At 47.7% G+C, this 20,102-nt stretch overlaps 1 protein-coding gene across 1 annotated transcript in view; it reads right to left on the bottom strand.

Moving 5' to 3' along the window:
• Positions 1 to 1,627: 1,627 nt before the first annotated feature.
• The window catches only part of LOC149362212 (uncharacterized), a 72,905-nt gene continuing 54,430 nt past the window's right edge, over positions 1,628 to 20,102 (bottom strand). Inside the window, exons 10-14 of the mRNA XM_089572946.1 lie at positions 19,102 to 19,193; positions 11,777 to 11,850; positions 9,624 to 9,852; positions 7,532 to 7,634; positions 1,628 to 2,136 (exon numbers count right to left, since the gene is read on the bottom strand). Of these exons, the coding sequence (XP_089429072.1) occupies positions 1,776 to 2,136; positions 7,532 to 7,634; positions 9,624 to 9,852; positions 11,777 to 11,850; positions 19,102 to 19,193 (859 nt within the window). The 3' untranslated portion in view covers positions 1,628 to 1,775. The remainder of the gene's footprint in view (positions 2,137 to 7,531; positions 7,635 to 9,623; positions 9,853 to 11,776; positions 11,851 to 19,101; positions 19,194 to 20,102) is intronic.

The raw sequence follows: 20,102 nt of genomic DNA, 5'->3' as shown, positions 1-20,102 counted from the left end.
CAAATTTAAGAACATCCTCTATGCTCCTTGATTTCAATGACTGTTGGCTTCTGTCATGTACAGTCTTTGTCAAAAGTTTAGAGCCCAGGGCGTTCACTTCCAAGATTTACACTGGGGCACCAGGAGCATTCATAAAAGTCCTACCTAATGCAGGAGGCAGTGCCAGAAATCTTCTCAAGTCCAGGAAATTTGGAGGGCTAGAGATCTATTGAAAATGACACAGTGTGGCTCAAAAGAAAACCCCCTGGGCTCCAAACTTTTGACAAAGGCTGTACCTTCGTAAAAGGGTAGATTCTATTTCAGTGCAGGCGATCAACTATGCCCGCACGCTCCACCAGGCAGAATGAAACCACATTGAGGCAGAATCCAGAACACGTTAAACAAAAAACACGTGGAATCTTTCGCGTGTCCTGCTCGGAAGATATGCTCGCATACATGTTGTTGTAGTGACTTAGGGAAGAATGCAAAGGAGATTGCACGGGCCTGCCCCATGACTTGAAGTGAGAGGAGAGGAGGAGTGCACACATGCTGTCTGGTTGCTTAAATAGAGTTGGTGTTCCCTAGATTTCTAGCCGGCGATTCTTGCTACATTACGAATGACGAATAGAGGGGTCACTGATGATGTCCTGGAGAGCCGCCCATCGCAAGGAACGGCATCGATGCCCTCCCGCTGTTCAGGTGCAAGGGTCGGCTCCTCGGGTAGCGATGTCGGTATGTCGCAGCCTCCCGAAAACTTCGGTGGTGGCGGAAAGAAATGCTGTGCCATAGGTAACCTGTCCTGGATGCAGCGGTCGTTGACCAGGGATAACTGGAAGACCAGTGCCGAGCAACGCCGCCAACCTCGTACCCTTCGCCACCCTTCGCGTGCCCTTCGCGGGTACCCTTCGTACCCGCCGCCAACCCATCGAGGAAATGGAAAGGGACGACCGCCTTTGTTGCTTACGGCGGAGAAGGCCAGTTCCGAGTGCTCACGGAGCGGAGTGCCCGCCTCGCAAAAACTGCTGGTCGGTGAACGCTTTCTCCCGCAACCCAAGGGAGACTCTTCCGCTACTAGCACCGCTGCCGTGGTGATGCTCAGGGTGATGGCTACCACCTGGCACCTCTTTGGAGCGCGTCTGCTGGCAGTGAACGGGAAATTCCTCCCAGTTTGGAGGCCTCCGCTCTTAACAACACCAAAGGTTAGCAGAATACCCGGACTCATCATACATAACAACAATGCCAACTCAAACTTAATAGAGTATCAAAAAGATTGCCCAGGTCTCTCGCACCTAATACGCACCCAATATTGCCAATATTGTGAGCATCAAATCCGCTAGGCTTACCCGGTTTCTGAACTGCATGTTTCCGGTTTGCTGCATAAGCAGCAGAGTAGACTTGCTCATTTCAATTCCATTTGGGTTGAAATTAATTTTTTTTTGTTCTGGCTTCGTGCACAGCAGGAAGGCCCAGGTGTCGCTTGTCAAGCGTACCTTTGGACCGTCCCTTGTTTGCGACACCGGCGCTCATGCTGCAATGGGGAAAATATGATACTGATTTTCATTTTATTGTGTTTCCCTGAACACTCGTTTTTAATGAACGACGCTCTACGCCCAGAAAAACTAAACTTCAAGTTTCAAGGGCTGTGTGCGCACTGTAGAAATAGAAAAACTGAGAGACACGCCTCTCAAAAATCGATATTCCACGTGAACACAAAATGTAGACAAATGTTGTGCACTGAGTGCCAGAAGCGGATGTTTGCAAATTCGCCGAAGGAACGGGTCCAAGTGAGATTCTCTTCAAGTGCGGCGGGAACGAAGGCGCATCGGGTGCATCGAAACCTCCACCGGCAACTCCCGCCTACGCTTCCCTGGCAGACGTGGTTCCTCCTCAGAAGACTCAGAAGAAGACTGAGAAGAGGAAGAATCAGGAAGAGGTGGAGGCGGGGAATGGTGAGGAAGCAAATTTTGGGCCACGAATGCCGACGCCGACGGGAAGTCGCGGATCGCTGCCGCCCAGGCGGCCAACGCGCTACGTGCACCGGACCCGCTCTCGTCTGTGTCGCGCTTGGACCGTGGGGCGCACTTCGTGATCATCTTGACCAGCAGGTAGTGGAGCCAGATGATGTTGGTGAAAGGCTCGTACGTCTCCCAGTTGTTGCTGCGAGGAAACATGTATTAATTATTACCATATCCACCTAAACTCACTTATACGCCTATAATGTGCACGCTGATCAGTCACGTCAGTCTAATGAAGCAAAAAGTAAGACGAAGCATAGTGCGTGTGATGGAGCCAAATCGTTCCATAAGAAATGCATTGAGAGCAGCCGGAAGACATCACGTACAGCCTTTGTGAAAAGTATGGAGCCCAGGGGGTTTTCTTTTGAACCACACTGTGTCGTTCTTAATGGATCTCTAGCGCTCCAAATTTCCTGAACATGAGAAGATTTCTGGTACTGCCTCCTGCAATAGGTAGGACTTCCAAGAATGCTCCTGGAGTCCCAATATAAAGCTTAGAAGTTAACCCCTTGGCCTCTAAACTTTTGACAAAGACTGTACATCGAACGTATGACTTCGAGTATGAATACTCCGGCCGCAGCTCAAACTGTGTAAACTATATAATGAATGAAGATGGCAATATTTCGCTTTTCACCGCCTGCTGTTCTGCATCGAGGCAAGTCATGTGCATGTGCCAGTAATCAGAACTAAGTGCATACGTATCACTATCACTTCATAAGTTAGTATTAGTGGGGAGTTTAAATGGCGCAATGGCGACTAAGGCTGAAGAGATCCAGAACAATGTTTTTTAACTGAGTGCTCTACAACGTAAAATGGGATGAAATCATTATATGCTGTGCATTAAAAACGACACTAAAAATCGAATGTATATAGCTGGAACCAATATATGGAAACTAAATGACGTACGAGGGGGTACACAAAAGAAACCGGACTAAATTTTTTGGCGGCAAAGCTTCAGTAGTACCGCGTTTTGCCACTAGGAGCGCGTAGAACGAACATTCCAGAGTCAGTAAGCCCAGTGCCGTCGTTGAAGGAGGTCAGACTAGTTTAGGCAGAGTTTTAGAGTGACGACTGTTTTGTGTGAATGTCGTTTTTGCAATGGCTGATTTTCGGGAACAGCGCGCGCCGGTGAAATTCTGATTTTTGCTCGGAAAAAGCTGAATGGAAACTCTCGAAATATTAAAGACGTACAAGGACGATGCTATGGGGGCAACTCAAGTGTTCCTGAATCGAATCCTGAATCAAAGCAACAATCATGCCAATGGAAAACTTCAGATTCACCTCGCCTCAAGAAAGCTCGTCAGGTGAAACCAAACCTCAAAACAATGCTGATTTGTTTTTTCGACGTGAGAGGAGTCGTCCATTGAGAATTGGTTCCGCAGGGTCAGACAGTTAGCCAGGCTTTCTACTTGGATGTTTTGAAAAGATTGGACAACAGAGTGCGGTGGAAGCAACCAGATTTGTGGCGGTCGGGTGACTGGTTTTTCCATCATGGCAATGCCCCTGCTCACACAGCCCGGTCTCTACGACAATTTTGGACCAAAAATGGCATGACCCCTATTCCTCAACCCTCATACTCTCCCGACCTTGCCCCGTGCTACTTTCTTTGTTTCCTAGAGTAAAAAAATAGGTGAATGAAAAGCGTTTCGCTGATGCTGCTGAGGTGAAGAAAAAAACGACGGAGGCACTGTCAAGCATCACAAAAGATGAATTTAAACAATGTTTTGAAAAATGGAATGAAAGATTCGACAAGCGTATCATTGCAAGTGGGGAATACTTTGAAGGAGATTGAAGGTCTGTGCTTAAAATGTGAACAAATAAGTTCAAACAAAAATAAGTCCGGTTTCTTTTGGGTACCCCCTCGTAAATGCGGTTTTGTGAGATTGGTAAAGATTTGGAGGGGTCACTTTAAGCTCCGCTTTAATAATGCATGACTCGACAACGTTAATTTGGTAATTGCCCATATATGCGGAACGGGAAATTCTCGACTTTGCAATAAATGATACCTGAGAGTCCTCCTACCACTCTGGCGCAGTGGTGCAGCGGTTAAGCGGTGCGCCACTGCCCTTGGAGGTCAGGTGCTGCCGCCGGTGGGGCTTGTGCACCCCACGTTGCTCCTCCCGAGGAATCTCTCATTATTAATTTACCTCTTATCTGCCACGGTTCGCTCACGATCTGGTGGCCAGCTTGTGATGACACCGCACAGTCACGTGACCTAGCTGACCAACCTAGGTCGCCGGTGTGGCCACTCCGGATGCGAGGCTTCAAACGGTCGTCGACGTCGATGCTGGAAACTTTTTTCGACTTTGGGGTACTAACGCTCCCTCGTTGAAAATTTAAAACACAAATTTAAAAAGAACGGCTTTGCCAGCCATTAGCGAGCATTTCAGCAAAGTACGAGCATTTTCATTCCAACGTGCAGAGCTACGGCGTCATCTTGTCAGTGTCAGGGTGTCCTTTTCAACAAGCTTCCATGAACAAAAAATTAAAACCTTATAAGCTTATTCGCATACCGGTTTTATTTAAATTGTGCCTGACGTCTTGAAGCGGTACAATGGAGACAGTCCCTAATAAAAGAGAAGGATGAAATGGTAGGTGGCATTCATAAAGTTTTCCAAAATGCATGCGAAGATGCGTTTCATAAAATGGATAGGTGAAAAGAACATGAACATGCAGGGCACAGAAATGCTGGCATTCCGGCGGCTGTGTTCTCAAAGGCAAGTCGTGTGTTAGATGTGTGGGTCCGATTCGTAATCTTGAATGTATGACTGGTAAAATCTGTTGTCGCGATGTCAATCCTTCTATTTATTTATATTTGGTTTAACCAGATGCAATTTATTGTTTCGTTTGCGGTACTATTCCAGCCGCCTTTGGTATATCAACGCGCGTTTAATTTTTCGTTTATAATCCAGGCAGGAAATTTTCATCTTGCAGGCATCTCATGATGAAGTTAGGGCCAAAAACTTCATCATGAATAAGATTCAACTCGCCCAACTTTCCACCTTACTATTGCAGGCATCGCTCACCAGTTGCGTGTCCTGCTATGGGGTCGGCAAGCTCGTTGCTTGCAATACCAACATGGGTTGGAATCCTGCAGGACTGCACGCTGTAACCGCGTATCGCAAGTTGATGGAGTTGTTGGAGGATATATTCGAAAAGAAGGTTTTTACGTATTTGCTTATAAATAAATGGGGTCATAGGGCTCCTTGAATCGGTGCAAAGTACCGAATTTTTTATCTTTTTATTACTTCCTCTTTCTAGCGCCGTTAGTAAGCCATACATTCCTGCACAGTACACGCTTCCTTTTGGGTTAATGCGAATGGCATCACCACTTGAACACTTCTGCACAACAGCTGTTCATTTCACCAGTTATTTTTTTCACAACTTTCACGGCTCCATAACACGGAATTCGAAAGCGCTCTACTCTGCGCGGCATGCCACGGCTCCTCACGCTTCACCCGGACGGCAGGGAAATATCGTTTCAAAAAATTCAAGAAAAGTTTGCGCAGAATAACGCAAGACGGAAGCGAGAAACACCCCATGCGCTCGTGTGTGTGTACGTGTTTCTCCCTTCCGTCTTGCGTTATTCTGCGCAGTTTTCTTGAATATGTCACTACACCAACTGGCCCAACATTCTGCTCTACTAAGTACCGTTTCACAACTGAGTGTTGACGAAATCTTGCAAAGCGATACACCTTGACCAGCCGTCATACGTCTTGCCCTGCCTCGGTTAGTTTGTGATTAGTGGCGATTGACAGAATGAGAATTTGTTCTTCATCCGTCTCCTTCGAGCCAGACACGTGCGGATTGGTCAGCCACGAAGCACCTCATCTTGCAAGACGCGGAGCGCGGGTGCGGAGCATGATACAAAACGGAAAGCTCCATCAGCCTAAGGTGACCAGCCTTGTTACCATCATGCCCACTGAATAAGCGGCTCACGATGCAAGGGCTGGATGTAAACGCGTTGCACTGAATTAAATTCGCTGTGGCTCAGCTTGGTTAAGCCCGGTAATTGCGAAAGCAATATCCGTACCTACGCCATGGTTGAGCTGGTAGTGTAGCTGGTGATGGTGCTTATGGTTAGACTTGTGGTGATGCATCGGTTATACAATCCAATCCAATCCAATCCAATGAAATCCAATCCAATGTAATCTGATCTAAACTAATGTAATCTAATCAAATGTAATGTAATCTAATACAATCCAGTCCAATCCAGTCTAATCCAATCTAATCTAATCCAATCTAATCCAATCTAATGAAATCGAGGTCAAATGAATGTCAATGGTGGTCACCGCCGCGGCACGGCAAAGGCGTGAAAGTGCAAGTAGTATTGCTTTTGCAATAACTTATTTCATTCTGGTCCGGCGTCATGTTGGCCCCTCTCCATCAGCTCGGGCGGTACAGAGGCAGTTTTGTGAAACACGCACATTCATGCACGCATGCGCGTGCACACAGATAGGGATAAAGGGAAGACGTTGACATCGCTCTCTGCCAGCGGGCTTATAATAGGGATTAGGCACTACAAAAACGCACAGTGGACCACAAGCTGAGCGGCCACTTGAAGGCACGCCGAGAGTGCGTTCTGCAAAATCGAAGTTCTTAAGGGTAAGCTGTCACCTTAATTTCATTTAGCAAAAAGAATAAGAGAACACAAGAAGACGAAAGCTGAAGAACACGGCTGCTTCTTTGTTTTCCTTCATGCTCTTTCTGTTCCCATGTGCTTTGCAATAAATTAATTTAATGTGGAGGACTGCCTACTACCCCAACAGTTAACTGTTATGAAGTATACTTATTCTATATGGGGATCGCCTTTCTGTATTTCTTCAAAGCGCCCGGTGACAACATGCGCTCAGAAATATATGAAGCGAGAAGACGTTCACCTCTCCGTGCCTGTACCACAAGCCAGCTAAGTTTTGCGTAACCGTTTTTTTTTTGGCAGATAAGCCCAAAGACATCATGGCTTTCGCTCTGCTTGGATATCTTGCCATTCGATTTCGACTTACGTGTGAACAGAAATGCCGCAGCGGCTTCCCAGAAAAAATTTCAAGCCATATCAAATGACGTTCCTTTTAAAAAAGTGTGGCTGAAAATTGGTGCGTGGTATATCGATTCCCCGAGAAAACAAGTCAGCACTATTAACTAATTTATTAAAATAAATTGAAATTATTGTAGTTCACATCTTACGCTTATACACTGCGCACGCGGCGGTACACTGAAAAAAAAAACGCGCACGAACAAGCCAAAATGGCTGCGCCCACCCTGGCGGGCAGAAGCTGTCGGAAAGTATTGCATAATCACTCTTTCCCCTCTCCGGTAAGTGCTGACTGATCCGACATGAGCACACAGCTCATGCTAGTGACGAGGGCAAAGGCGGTGTCGGCGGATGCCAACGGAATCCTGGTTTAAGGTAGGCATGCCCACCGAAGCTCTATCTCTCCCCCACCCCCTTTGCACTAATTCCAACTTAATGCAATAAGTGATCTTACTACTAGTACCACTTGTGCCGGCAGTGCATTAAGACCGGGCAAAGAGCTCACCCGTTATGTTCCTTCATGGTCCGGTAGATGTCGTACTGGTAGCTTCCATATCCCCCGAAGAGTTCGTCGTCGTGAGCCAGATCGGTATAGAAGACGTCTTCACCTGCGTGCGCCGGGCGAAAGCAACCAAAGTGACGCGCCCAGTCGTGAAAGAGGTAAAGGCACCTGTACCAGGGATCGTCCCACAAACGTCAACGAAGTAAAATCGTGAGGTGCAGTAAACTCCATCTACAATAAATTGCGTGGTGCTCCAAACACTCATTGTGAAGTAATTCACACGCTTACACATCAACGCGCGCGCACGACAAGACATGTATACCTAAAGCATTCCTCTGAAGGTTATAAAGCATGGCTCTGAAGCATGGCTCTGAACAGAGGCCTCTGTCTGATGGCACACTGTCATGTGACACCTAGCGCGTGCGCGCTGTAGCGTTCTCATCAAATACAAGATAGCTGCAAGAACAAGCCAGGAATAGCTTTCGCCGGCAACGTCGCTGTAAGTACAGCGGCGCCACCTGCTGTGCGATTTCTTTTGCGAAAACATCTAAAACATTAACACTAAGGTGAAACAATAAAAACAGCTTTAATTCACTGCAAGACGGAAAATCACGCTGAATTTATATGAACCAAAATAACTGCGTTGTACGCTAAGGTACAGTGATGAAATGCAGTATATTCACTACATATGCGTGTGCCATGCAAACCACTACGACAGACACTGCGTCGCGCTACCACACGCTCATAGCTGACCTTCTTTGCCAACTCAAAACATCAGCTCCAGCCAACAGCAGGAGTTCTGCCCTCGTTATTGCCACCATGGGGTTAGATCTACCAGATAATGCTAGTAACTTTACACTCGTCTCCAACAGTACACTCTCCGCCTAATGAATTACATCCGTATCTACAATATGTCGGTGGACGTGCCTCTTTCAGTTCCCAAAGCCGAAGTACAGCACTGAATTTACGCGCGGAGAAGAAACCCTGCACCTTCACAGCCATCACAATGGCCCCTAATCGTTAAGCACTAGCCAAGAGCAAACTGGCATTCACGCGCACTGCATAATAATAATAATAATAATAATAATAATAATAATAATAATAATAATAATAATAATAATAATAATAATAATAATAATAATAATATACTGTTAATTGTATTCATAATGACACAGCCAGTGTGAACAGTGGGTGTAGGACCAAACGCGAGTAGCTGGCACCCTAACTGAGATTACGAAGAACAGCATATGGGTAGAGCATGTATTGAAAGTAAAAAAAAAATGTAGCGGTGACAAACTCCGCCTTAAATGTATGACGCGACCCACGTTACAGTTACCTAGGGACGAATAATTAATTTAACTGCAACCTGCCGCATTTCACTTTTTTGTTTACTATCCGGTGGGAAGGTTGTGATGAGGCCGTAAGGTCACGGGACTTAGGTTGGCCACCTGCCCCCTAGGTGGCTATCTGGCGACCAACTGCCAGAGCCATGCCCGTGCTTGTCACAACGCCGACACCGACAACTCTGACATCATATTTTCTGGTGAACGTAGCCTTTAACGCTATCGCGTTAATCGACACCTTTAGCATACCGTGTACCGTGTTAGTGTTAAGGTTACCGCAGTACCGGGAGCCCGTCTACCGCCGGTGAGCAGACGCTGATTGGTCCCGATGCTGCTGGCGCGCGCGCAGCTTCCGGGTACGTGGCGCCATCTGGCGCCGTCAACGCGATTTGCGCATGCGCATTGGCTGCGCGCGGGCTCCCGGTACTCCGGTACCGGTAATGGTAACACGGTACACGGTATGCTAAAGGTGTCTAATAAGTGATCATGCGTCTCAGGGTAACGGAGTGGATTTCAAAAGAAGGCAAGCATAGCAGGACGCGAAAGAGTCCAATGAGCGGATGAGATCAGAGCGTTTCAGGGTATAAGGGGGCCGCAGATTGTACAACAGGCTTAACTGGTCGGATGTGGGCGAGGCTTTATTTCTCCAGTATACTTTGCTGGGTTCGTGATAATAATAATGACCAACAATGAATGCAACGCAATGTTTGGTAGATACTTTTAGTCGCCGCAGGTGAAAGAAGATGGGGCACCTTTGCGCATGCGCGACAGCGTGTAGTCGATGATGGTGGCCCGGACCCCCGCGGTGGGTAGGCGCACTTCCCGCCCGTACAGCAGGAATCGCACGTGCTCCTCCGAGGTGCGCTGCAGGAGCACGTTGTCGCAGTGTAGGTCTCGGTGCTCAAACTCGAGCTCAGACTCGGCCGCCGCCAGCGAGCAGCTCACTTGAAGGAAGACGCTCTGAAACATCTCGGAACTGCCCTGCAGAGTCGGTGAAGAGTCACAGTGAAACTTTGCCGCTGCTTCTTTGTATAGCGTAGAGACTTAATATGCGACATCACTTTTTCTATCAAGAATGGGTAAAAGTTGAGCATCATTACAAATAAAATCCATCAGGAAGAACTTGCCAAGAAGCTAATATATGAACAGGAAACACTTTTTAATACAAATGGCTTGCGCTAGCGTGAAGGTCTTCGCATGATTAGTTTCCCTTGACCAAGGAAATCGGGAAATACATTTTGGCAAGGGTTTTTTTTTATGAAAAGTTTCCTTTTCTGAAATCTCTGTCGACTGCAATGCGTAGCATTACGCTCGAAGCTTTTAATTAACCTGTGCAATGCTCCCACTTTGAGTAGCCGTTGCAGACACAGATGTGCACTCGATACTTGCACAGCAAGAAATGTGGTGATGCAGTAACAGTCACGGGGTGCCCGCTCTCGATTACAATGATTTCACGGAGTGCCTCAGAGTGTGAGTCCCTCTATGCCAATGTGATTGAGAAGATCGCCCCTGTAAGTGCGATTTCGCCTTTATGACTGTCAGCAAGAGCGCAGGATTTCAGAAAGTGAGTGCTCCAGTGATAACAAGTAAACGTGAACTAAGAATTCTGCTCCTCTTTGATTAGGCAGTGAGGCTGCAGGTGCAGTTTTCATCTGAATATGCGGAATATCACAAGGCAACAACAAAAAAAGACATAGGGTACACACTGAACCCGAGAGGAAAAATTTGAGAAGATTCGAAAAAATTTACAATTGCCCTGAGTGATGACCAGGGCGTTGGAGTTCGACGTCACCTCTACCATCCATCTACACCATGCCCGCCATCACAAGATCGGTTGCAAAAGCTGACGACTGACTTCCTCCTATCGAACCCTTGATTCCGATGGCAATGTGTCTGAAACTAAAGGCTATTAGCTGCAAGAAAAATTGTCAAAATCTAAGTGGGTCTCAGGCCCAAGTGACAGCACGGGAGGCTCTGCAAGTTTTAATGAATGGGTGTGAGAGCGATTTGTCAACTGTTTTGAGTATGAACGGTCGTGATGTGCTGAGAGTGAAAGCTCGTCATTTTGACTGGACAAATCTCATAGTTTCAGTGCAAATGTACGCAAGCGATTGTGAGAGCGAGTAGACGGGAACTTCTGCGGAATTGTAGCGGTACACCAAGCAACGGTTATTTCATAGGCGTTTTGACTGCGCTGAAGTGAGATCCCACTAACGATCACACTAGCCGCTGTCAACCACAATGTAACGATCACAACACATTCACCAGTGAAACCTGACAAGATTGCTACCTGTCGAATCCGAAGTGCTCCGCGTGTGTCGGATATATGCATTTTAAAAGCTACAACTACAGCTAGGCTAAGAGGCAAGCCAAATTCAAATTTTGAATAGTAGGGCTTAACGTCGTCACGTGACACATAGTCTAGGGGCCGCCGGGTCAATTTAGACTACTCGGTGCTCTTTAACGTGTGCTCACGTTGCTCAGCCCACGATCGCCTCGCACGCTTCGCCTCCACGCAGCGGCCGGTAAAGAACCCGGGTCCACCGGCTGAGTAACCGAGCACGATAACCACTGAAGTCTGTTGAATAACTTCGGTGATGTTGGTTTATGAGGCACGCGTCATTGTTGGTAGAAAGCCGCTGAAATATTACAGCTCCCTTGAAATTTCAGCCCTGTAATCGGAAGTCAAACTTGGATTCTTGTGGGTATCGGGAGAAAAACACCAGATGCGACGTTAACCGCACGTGTCAGAGTCGCAACTATACCGTTAAGTTTCAATATATTTGTAACCCGCCTGATGAGTATTTGCACAATTTTGTCTTTTGAAGCCGCCAGTGACATAGATGTGCCAAAGGTCATTATTGCCACACTTACCCGGAAAACAATCCCTGGCCGTGTTTCTTACCTTGAACCGATCCAGCGCTTTCCCACCGTGTTCGAGCTCGAAGAGGACGTACATCTGCGCAGCGTCAAACGCCTCTGGAAAAAATCAACGGCAACGGCCTTTTAAATTCAGTTTATTCTTTCACAAGGGTTAAAGACGCGGGTATTGAGCGCCATTCTTGGACATGTCAGTTAAACTCAAATGAACAAAGTGAACAAAAGAATTAATCGACGAATGAACGAAAGAAGACAACGGTCTTTTACAGCGCCAGCTGCAGCCTATACTCTTTTTTTTTTCTAGATAGTTTTGGTAGACTGCTTTATTTTGCTTGCGAACGCTAAAGAAGAAGCATATAGCAGAAAAAAAACCGCCGAGCACATAACGGTCGTTGTTGTTGAACTCGGTAAACATACCAAATACCCAGGCGGAGGGCTTGGCTAAGGTTTTTTTTTTATTTATTCAAGAAATTCAGACAACACATTGCCTTGGTGCAGAAGGCAAAAGGCGAAAATCAATCCGCTTGACTGCGCCCTAAGCAGCGCTCGAACGCAACAGTAAGGGGCGCATACATACACATACATAAACAATATAATGATCACAAAGTAAATGTTTGTACAACACCACTTTCTAATATAAACATTCATTCTATACTTATTAAGCAGAAAACACGTAATAAAAAAAACACAGGAAAGGACAGTGCAAGAGCAGACATAGATCCAACATATGTATAGAAACTAATTGTATACCTAGAAAAACAAAAGAAAAAGAAACACTAAACAAAGCAGTGCAAGGGCAGACACAGATCCAACATATGTATACAAACTAACTGTGCGATCAATAGAAAGATGTAAGCAGAAAAAAAATTATGGTGCCTTTTCCAGAGAGTAAATGTTCGCCCGCTTAAGAAAAGCAAAGAGAGAGGACTTCATAATATTAATTAACTCGGGATGGGAGATCAAAAGGTTTGGGATTTGCCAGTTCAAAGACTGCATACCATAGTTTGTTCTGTTTCTTGGTTTCTGTATATTTGTGCGTCTAAACTCATATCGTGTTGGTAGTTAATGCCAAGGAGAATCACATAGGTAGTTGCAAGAAAAACAAAGGCATGAGGAGGAGAAGTAGAATTGTTAAATCAATGTAACTAAAGAAATAATCGAAGAAAAATAGAAATTCGGAAGTTCTAGGATTAGAAAAAAATACATACTACAGATAATCTGAATAATTTTTAATAGAGTTAACAAGTAGCTTTCCAGTTGCCATAATGCATACACCATACACTTGACGGTACCCGCAAACCGCGCCCGCACCGAACGATAGAAGAACTGGGAGTGACACAGTGGGCCCTAACCTCGATAGAAGGACCTACAAATAAGTCTTTCTTTGAAGTGCACACCGTCGGAAAGAGAGAAAATGTTCTACTGACTCAACTTCCCCGCATGTGTCACAGTTTGTCGAAGATAACCCGCGTTTGCTTAAGTACAAATTTAGGTGGAGGATTCTGCATCGCAGAAGTGTCGCTGATACTTCACATAGCCTTTATTTACATGATCGGACATTCCAAGTGTACTTAAGGTGCTGAAAATCCGCGGTACTGAGCAACGGATCACAGAAGCTGGCCGAGATATGTGGGAGGCGCTGCAAATTGGAAATCTCCAACAGAATGAGATGAGAGACTCGATATATTACAGGGGCACTGAGAACTGACCTCGCCAATAAATAAGCCGCTTTGTTAAAACAGACACCTGAATGACCAAGTACCCATATAAAACGGAACGCACTCAATATGCAAGGGACAAAATACCTAAGGGAACGACTCAAACGATCTTTTCCTCAAGTTTCGAGGGACTGAAAATGACAGGAAGTCTGCAATGGCCAGAACCTACCTCGGCATTTGGAGAAGAGTGAAAGAAATAGCCAAAAATTCTTCAAAGAATACAGGAGTGTAATTAGGGACACCGACGGAACACTCCGAGCCACATCCTGCGATTATATCTCAATCACCGCCTTCTCACAGCTCCCACACGCATCAGTGGAGTGAACAGTACGATGAGGAAAGGGCTCTATGTGATCAGCAGGAAGGCGATTTAGGACCTTGGCGGGCATATGTTTCGCATTGGAGGTAAAAATACGGTCATAATAGAAGACAGTGTCAGCCTGCGCGTCACCAACTCGTTGCGCGGCGCTCACGTCGACTTTAAGAAGTGTTGGTAGGAGCTAACACCGTGGCCTATGAATAGAGAGAAACAGGTGGGATTGAGAGACAAAAATAGGCGCTTTGACGCCGGGGACCGGGTGAAATAACCTGAGGAACGTACGCACCGAAAGGCGTGCCCTACGGCTCTGCCTCAGGCTCCCAAAATCAGTTTCAAACGTTGTGCTTTACCTGGAAGCCCGTTTCCTCGATCTTAATTCCCGGTTGCAATTTCTAATGCGGTTGCAGAGCGCTGCGCTTTGCGCTCGCTGTCATGGCATAGCAGGCTATAAGTGTTTTTGATTCGGTTTCAGTATTTTTACGAATCACTATTTACTTTTTTTGTTTTATCATAATTCTGTTCCAATAAAAAAATTGAAGTCATTGAAAGTGGTGTCGCTGTTAAAAGGCATCTAGCTGTAACGGTCACGCCTCATTGATCTTAGTTACTGCTGAACAACTTTTGAGCTTTTCATCTTAATCATGCCCTGACCGATCGGTAAGAAAGCCTAGGGGATTGTGTCCAGTCCATTTTTCTGAAAAGAGTCTAGCGGCAAGCTTCGGGCTGGCAAGCTGGCAAATCAAGCTTCCGAACCTCCGCCCAGGGAAGTCAGTGACGTACCTGAGCCAAACGCGCATTAATAACAACCGAGCGTATACAGACTTAACCTAAGGCCTGGCTAAATTCCCCTTTGTAAAACGGCCTCACTAGAGATGAGCACGCAGGCAACACCAGGACACCACGGTTGATCCCACGGCTAAGCACCAGCACAGCTGTCGAACGCGTCCAGCCAGAGACAGTCAGTGAGACGCTTCCGTCGCGAGCTGGTTAGCGAACTTGGCGGAAGAGAAGAGGAAGAATATACAGGGAGTGCATAAGCCTGAGGACATCATCATCATCAAATGGTTTCAGCGGCTGTGGTCACGTGCAGCCCAGCCTGGTGAAAATGCAAGTGTCGTTCTAATTAAAAGTCAACTGCCCTGCGGTAATCCTGGGCCCTTGAACTTTGTTTGAATGAAAAATAGGCCCGTACCTGTCAATTCAGCTTGAACGTCCTTCATATGAATTCCTTCCCGATTTCGTCCCCCCAAGAATCAGACTGATGGAAAAATGATTTAGAAAGGCATAAACGTTGGCCAAAATAACATATTCAAATAAAAATGGTGTGAGAATAAAACAGATGCAAAATAAAAGAAGAGGCAGAGTTTTTCTCGTTGGTTAGGCATTGTAGGAGGCTTGTATTCCAAATTTACAGTTGACATCTAACCTGTCACCTCCACACTAAACCACAGCATAAGTTGGGATTCTAGTCATTTTTGGGCATACTGTTCAAGTGTATACCAAGTTCAGAATTTCCAGTTGCAGCTAGTCGCACACTTAGTCCTAGCCCTTGAATTCCTATCGTATTGTGCCATGCTGCTTATAATCAGCGAATGGGACGCCTTTCTTCCTGACATCAACACACTAAGTAGAGTGCAAATTTCGGCTGACAAGTGCACAATGGAAACAAGAAAGCAAAACACAACCTTTTTTTCTTTTCGCACATTGGTTACTCTTTTGTTCGCTGCTACTTCCTTGGCTGTATTTCGTTCCTTTCTTGCTATTAGCGCGTAGGAGGTGCACAAAGAAGGGGCATTAACGCTCGATGTCTCTCGCATGATGGTGGCTGCCAAGCGGCTAACAGTGCTTCACTGTAATTTCTCGCTGTCCATCACTTTCGCTCAAGGCCTTTCTGCATTTATTTTACTTTTCCAACAATACTCTGCAGTACTTCTTTCACTTATACGAAGTAGCTTGCTCGTTAACCATGCACTACTTACCTGCTTTCTCGATGATCCAGGAAAGAAATTCCCGAGCAATTTCTTTTACGACAGCCTTAGCAGTTGACGCCAAATGAAGCACTTTTTGGGAAGGATCACTACAAAGCTTGTTCTAGAAGCACAAAAACGTGGAAGGGAAAAAATACATTTTCGTAAGGGCGGAGCGAGCGAATCGTTGCCCGTCGGCGCTCAGTCCCTTCCTTCGTACTGCTGCAAGTGTGACCGCTGACTAACACGCCCACCTAGCTACTGTCAGCGTCACGTGAAACGCGGCCGAGAGAATTGAAACGCAAACTGAAAAACTGGGGCATATTGCGATAGGGAGGCAGAATGCTGGAGAGGTTGCTTTTCTTATCGAGGGCGTAAAGACCACTCTTTTGAAGTGTGAATTGGCTGCACCTGTACTTTTTTCCAAGCCGCTAGCATTCTTGTTCATTTGTGCCAGCGTTTAATTTGACGCCGACGGCATACTTGTGCAATTCGTATCTTCTGCATCAACTTCTTTGGATGCTTCTCTCCCGTGGAATGCAGAAATTAATCCTGTGAACTACACTGCTGGCCAGTGCAGGTTCCACCTGTCCCATTTGTACCGCCTTTCCCGTTGCTTCAAGTTCAACCATTTAAGTAGGTGCAGTTTGCCGGCACTCTCGTGTAACACGCTCGTAGGTGTTAGAATTCATGACCTATGGTATTGGTGCAAGATCATGTCCAGGGAAACCTGACTAGAAATTTCGACTCATGCCCCAAAACTATTCGTATACAACATGTCCGAGAGCAGCGTGATACACAGCGGAAGTGAGAGGAATATTTCGCGGTTGAAACTTCGATTTCGGTAAGCAAAAGTGGAAGCGGAACTTATGTAAGATTCAGGCGCCTGCCACGCTGGCACACGGGATACTATTTGCGACATTTGCGCGAAATCACGGTGGGGTATTGGGCTGATATCTACTGCCTTAAATTCGCAAACATACCGGCTGAGTTGGAAATTTGGAGGTTCAGGGAACTAGACCGGCTATAAGAGAACTCTGCCAGATCACAAAGTCGAGAAATATGATTGCCTATAAGTTCTCAAAATAAACATGCAGATTAACTGCAGGGACAGAAACGCTTAGAAAATTTAGTGCCGCTGCATTAGAATCCCACTTGGTGTCAACCTGGTCCCGTGACCTGTGTGCAAAAACGGCTTTTGTGTACCGCTCTTCATTGTTTCTTTTCACACTAAAAATAAGAGAACATAATTTTCAGAGCAGTGCGTAATGCTAACACATGTTCTTTAACATAAAATAGGACGGAAGCTTCTTAGTAGCGCCGGAGATGCTTCATCTGTTAGTGGCTTTGAAACATTTAGCGTGAGCAATAGGTAAAAGATGCATCATCAGCGACCAGTGCGGTGAGCTGCGTTCGCCACTCTTTTAAAAAGAGTGCGGCTCTTAAGGCCCATCTCCATGGGCACATCCAAGGCGCACCAGCGCAGCGCTTACGCGCCCAGCGCCACACCGCGACAAGAGTCGGAAAACATATGCAACTCGATGACCTGTCGCTGCTACCGCGTTCAGCTCGGCTCGGCGAAGCAAACGGCGCGAAGGGCTGTACCGGATGCCGAGAGAACTGCGTTCTCTGATTGGTTACACCGACCGCAAACCAGCGGCCACTTCCGGCGCCGGCACGAGCGAGGCGCGAGCAAGGCGCGAATATTTGACATGGACAGATATTTGCATGGAGGAAAAAAAACTAAGGAGGGAGCATGAAGTCACGCGGCCAGCGTTCGCAAGCAGAGTGTTTTGCAGTCGTTTTCTCCCTCAGTTTTTCGCTCTCCGAGCCGGTCCTTTATGTTTTGATTCCGGTATGTTTTAGTGCGCGCGTATGCGCGACCCGCGGCGCGGGTGTCTACAGCAAGGAAGTTGATATAAGGCCCATCTCCATGGACACATCCGAGGCGCACCAGCGCAGCGCCTACGCGTACCAGCGTACGCCGGAGCCGGACTGCGCATGCGCGACGCGCCGACGCGAGCCGGCGCTGGCGCTTGGCAAATATCTGTCCATGTCAGATATTCGCGCCTCGCTCGCGCCTCGCTCGCGCCGGCGCCGGAAGTGACTCGCTGGTTTGCGGTCGGTGTAACCAATCAGAGAACGTAGTTCTCTCGGCATCCGGTACAGCCCTTCGCGCCGTTTGCTTCGCCGAGCCGAGCTGAACGCGGTAGTCGCGACAGGCCATCGAGTTGCATGTGTTTTTCGACGCTTGTCGCGGTGCGGCGCTGGACGCGTAAGCGCTGCGCTGGTGCGCCTCCAATGTGTCCATGGAGATGGGCCTATACAGTTAGTCTGCCGCGCTAATCGGCGCATGCGCGCACGCAGCGGGGCTAGACTTTACCGCACGCTATCACGTGGTGCGATCACGGGGGGGGGGGACACACTCTTTTTTTTTGCTATATCTTTACTTGTTAAGACGAGGCTTCAAGGTTATCGCCGGACGCTCCCTCCTCAGTTTTTTTTCCTCCATGGATATTTGCCAAGCGCCAGCGCCGGCTCGCGTCTGCGCGTCGCGCATGCGCAGACCGGCTCCGGCGTACGCTGGTACGCGTAGGCGCTGCGCTCGTGCGCCTCGGATGCGCCCATGGAGATGGGCCTTTTGCGCCCGTTCGTGGGCTGAGCCGCGTCGCCGTCGCCGTCGGTGTAACCAAGAGGAAGGGGAGCGAGGGAAGGGGAGAAGAGCGAGAGCGTTCTCCAGGCATTGGTTCCCCTAGAGATCGGTTGTACCGAGAGAACGACCGTCGCTTGTTCATAGATGGCGCCAGAGCGGTGCGCGCCGTGAGCACCATCGTCCATCACCCCTGCATATGCGGAGGTAGATGGCTAGGGGAGGGGAGGTTTGTCTGCGGCGGCTCGCGTACCCCCGCACTGCCCCTCGAAGTCGCGCCATGCGCCGCTCCGTTGGCGGGCTGTGTTGTGAAATGTGCAGCGTGCGATATACTGTCCGCGTCGGCCACGCCACTCCCAGCGTTGTCTTCCTAGTATAAACCTTCTGCTTATGAACCATGCATTAGTACAGCAGGTTGAACATATCTCCATCCGTTTCTCCGACCACAAAGCCACCTTCATGACAATCAAGGACTGGGCGAGGAATGTTACTCGAAGAAAGAGTGTCCATGCAAAACAGAGAGAGAGAGAGAGAGAGAAATAACTTTATTGACCATAGGATTTGGGATACGTTTGTCCCTCGGGTCCACGTACTGCCACACTGCGTTAAACGGGCATGAGTTCATAGAGTTCCATGACGTCGGCAGCCCGGTCAGGTGCGGACGCGCGTTCGACTACGGAAACGGGCATGACTTACCCGGATTCTCATTTTCGGAGCAGAACTGTGCGTCGTACTTCTTCCAGCTCGTGAGAAGCTCAGCGGGGTAGGGCCCTTGGACGCAGTGCACACTGCGAGAGAGAGAACTTTTCTCGTATCCGCCGCTTTACGGAGCGCCAGCGGTACTTTACGGTTGACACTTGCGACCTCCTGCTCTAGTCAACGCGCCAGTTATAGTTTATAGTTTGTGGGGTTTAACGTCCGAAAGTGACCCAGGCCACAATGGATGCTGTAGTGGAGGGCCCGGAAAACTGCAACCACCTGAGCTGTTTAACGGGCACTGACATTGCATTTTGCGTGCATCAAAATTCGAGGGATGCAGCGATGGCGTAGAGGTAGAGCATCCGCCTCGCGTGCAAGAGGTCCGGGGTTCGAATCCCGGTGCCACGCAATTCTCCACCGGATTAAAAAAAAACTCCGCGTGTCGATGGAATTGCATTACCAGGCTTGGAGTGCGGCCTGATTTCGGTGACCAGAACCGACAACGCACTTCCTCACCAGAACAGGATTTGGCCTCCCTGGTGTAGTACTTAGCCACAACCTTCTATGAACAAACCAATTAACCCTCGGCCCTCAGTCTCCAGCGGCTGCGGAGCAACTGACCAAGGCGGCGGTCAGATCTGTGACGCAGCGGAGGGTGCTAAGAATCTCTGGCTCCGGACAGGCCGCCATTGGAAACTGAACCTGGCAACGTTTAACGCAAGAACCTTATCAAGTGAGGCTAGCTTAGCAGTGCTATTGCAGGAATTAGCCGGTATTAAATGGGATGTCATAGGGCTTAGTGAGGTTAGGAGGACAGATGGCGCATACAGTACTAAAGGGCGGGCATGTACTGTGCTATCGTGGATTAGCAGATAGGCGAGAACTAGGTGTGGGATTCCTCATTAATCAGGATATAGATGGCAACATCGAGGAGTTTTACAGTATTAACGAGAGAGTGGCAGCTATCGTAATTAGGCTTAATAAGAGGTACAAGCTGA

The sequence above is a fragment of the Amblyomma mixtum genome, chromosome 2, assembly GCF_055824585.1.
Source record: "Amblyomma mixtum isolate Tamu chromosome 2, ASM5582458v1, whole genome shotgun sequence".
In the NCBI taxonomy this organism is placed as follows: domain Eukaryota; kingdom Metazoa; phylum Arthropoda; class Arachnida; order Ixodida; family Ixodidae; genus Amblyomma; species Amblyomma mixtum.
The sequence above is the reverse complement of the archived record's forward strand: the minus strand, read 5'-3'. Positions and strand labels throughout refer to the sequence as shown.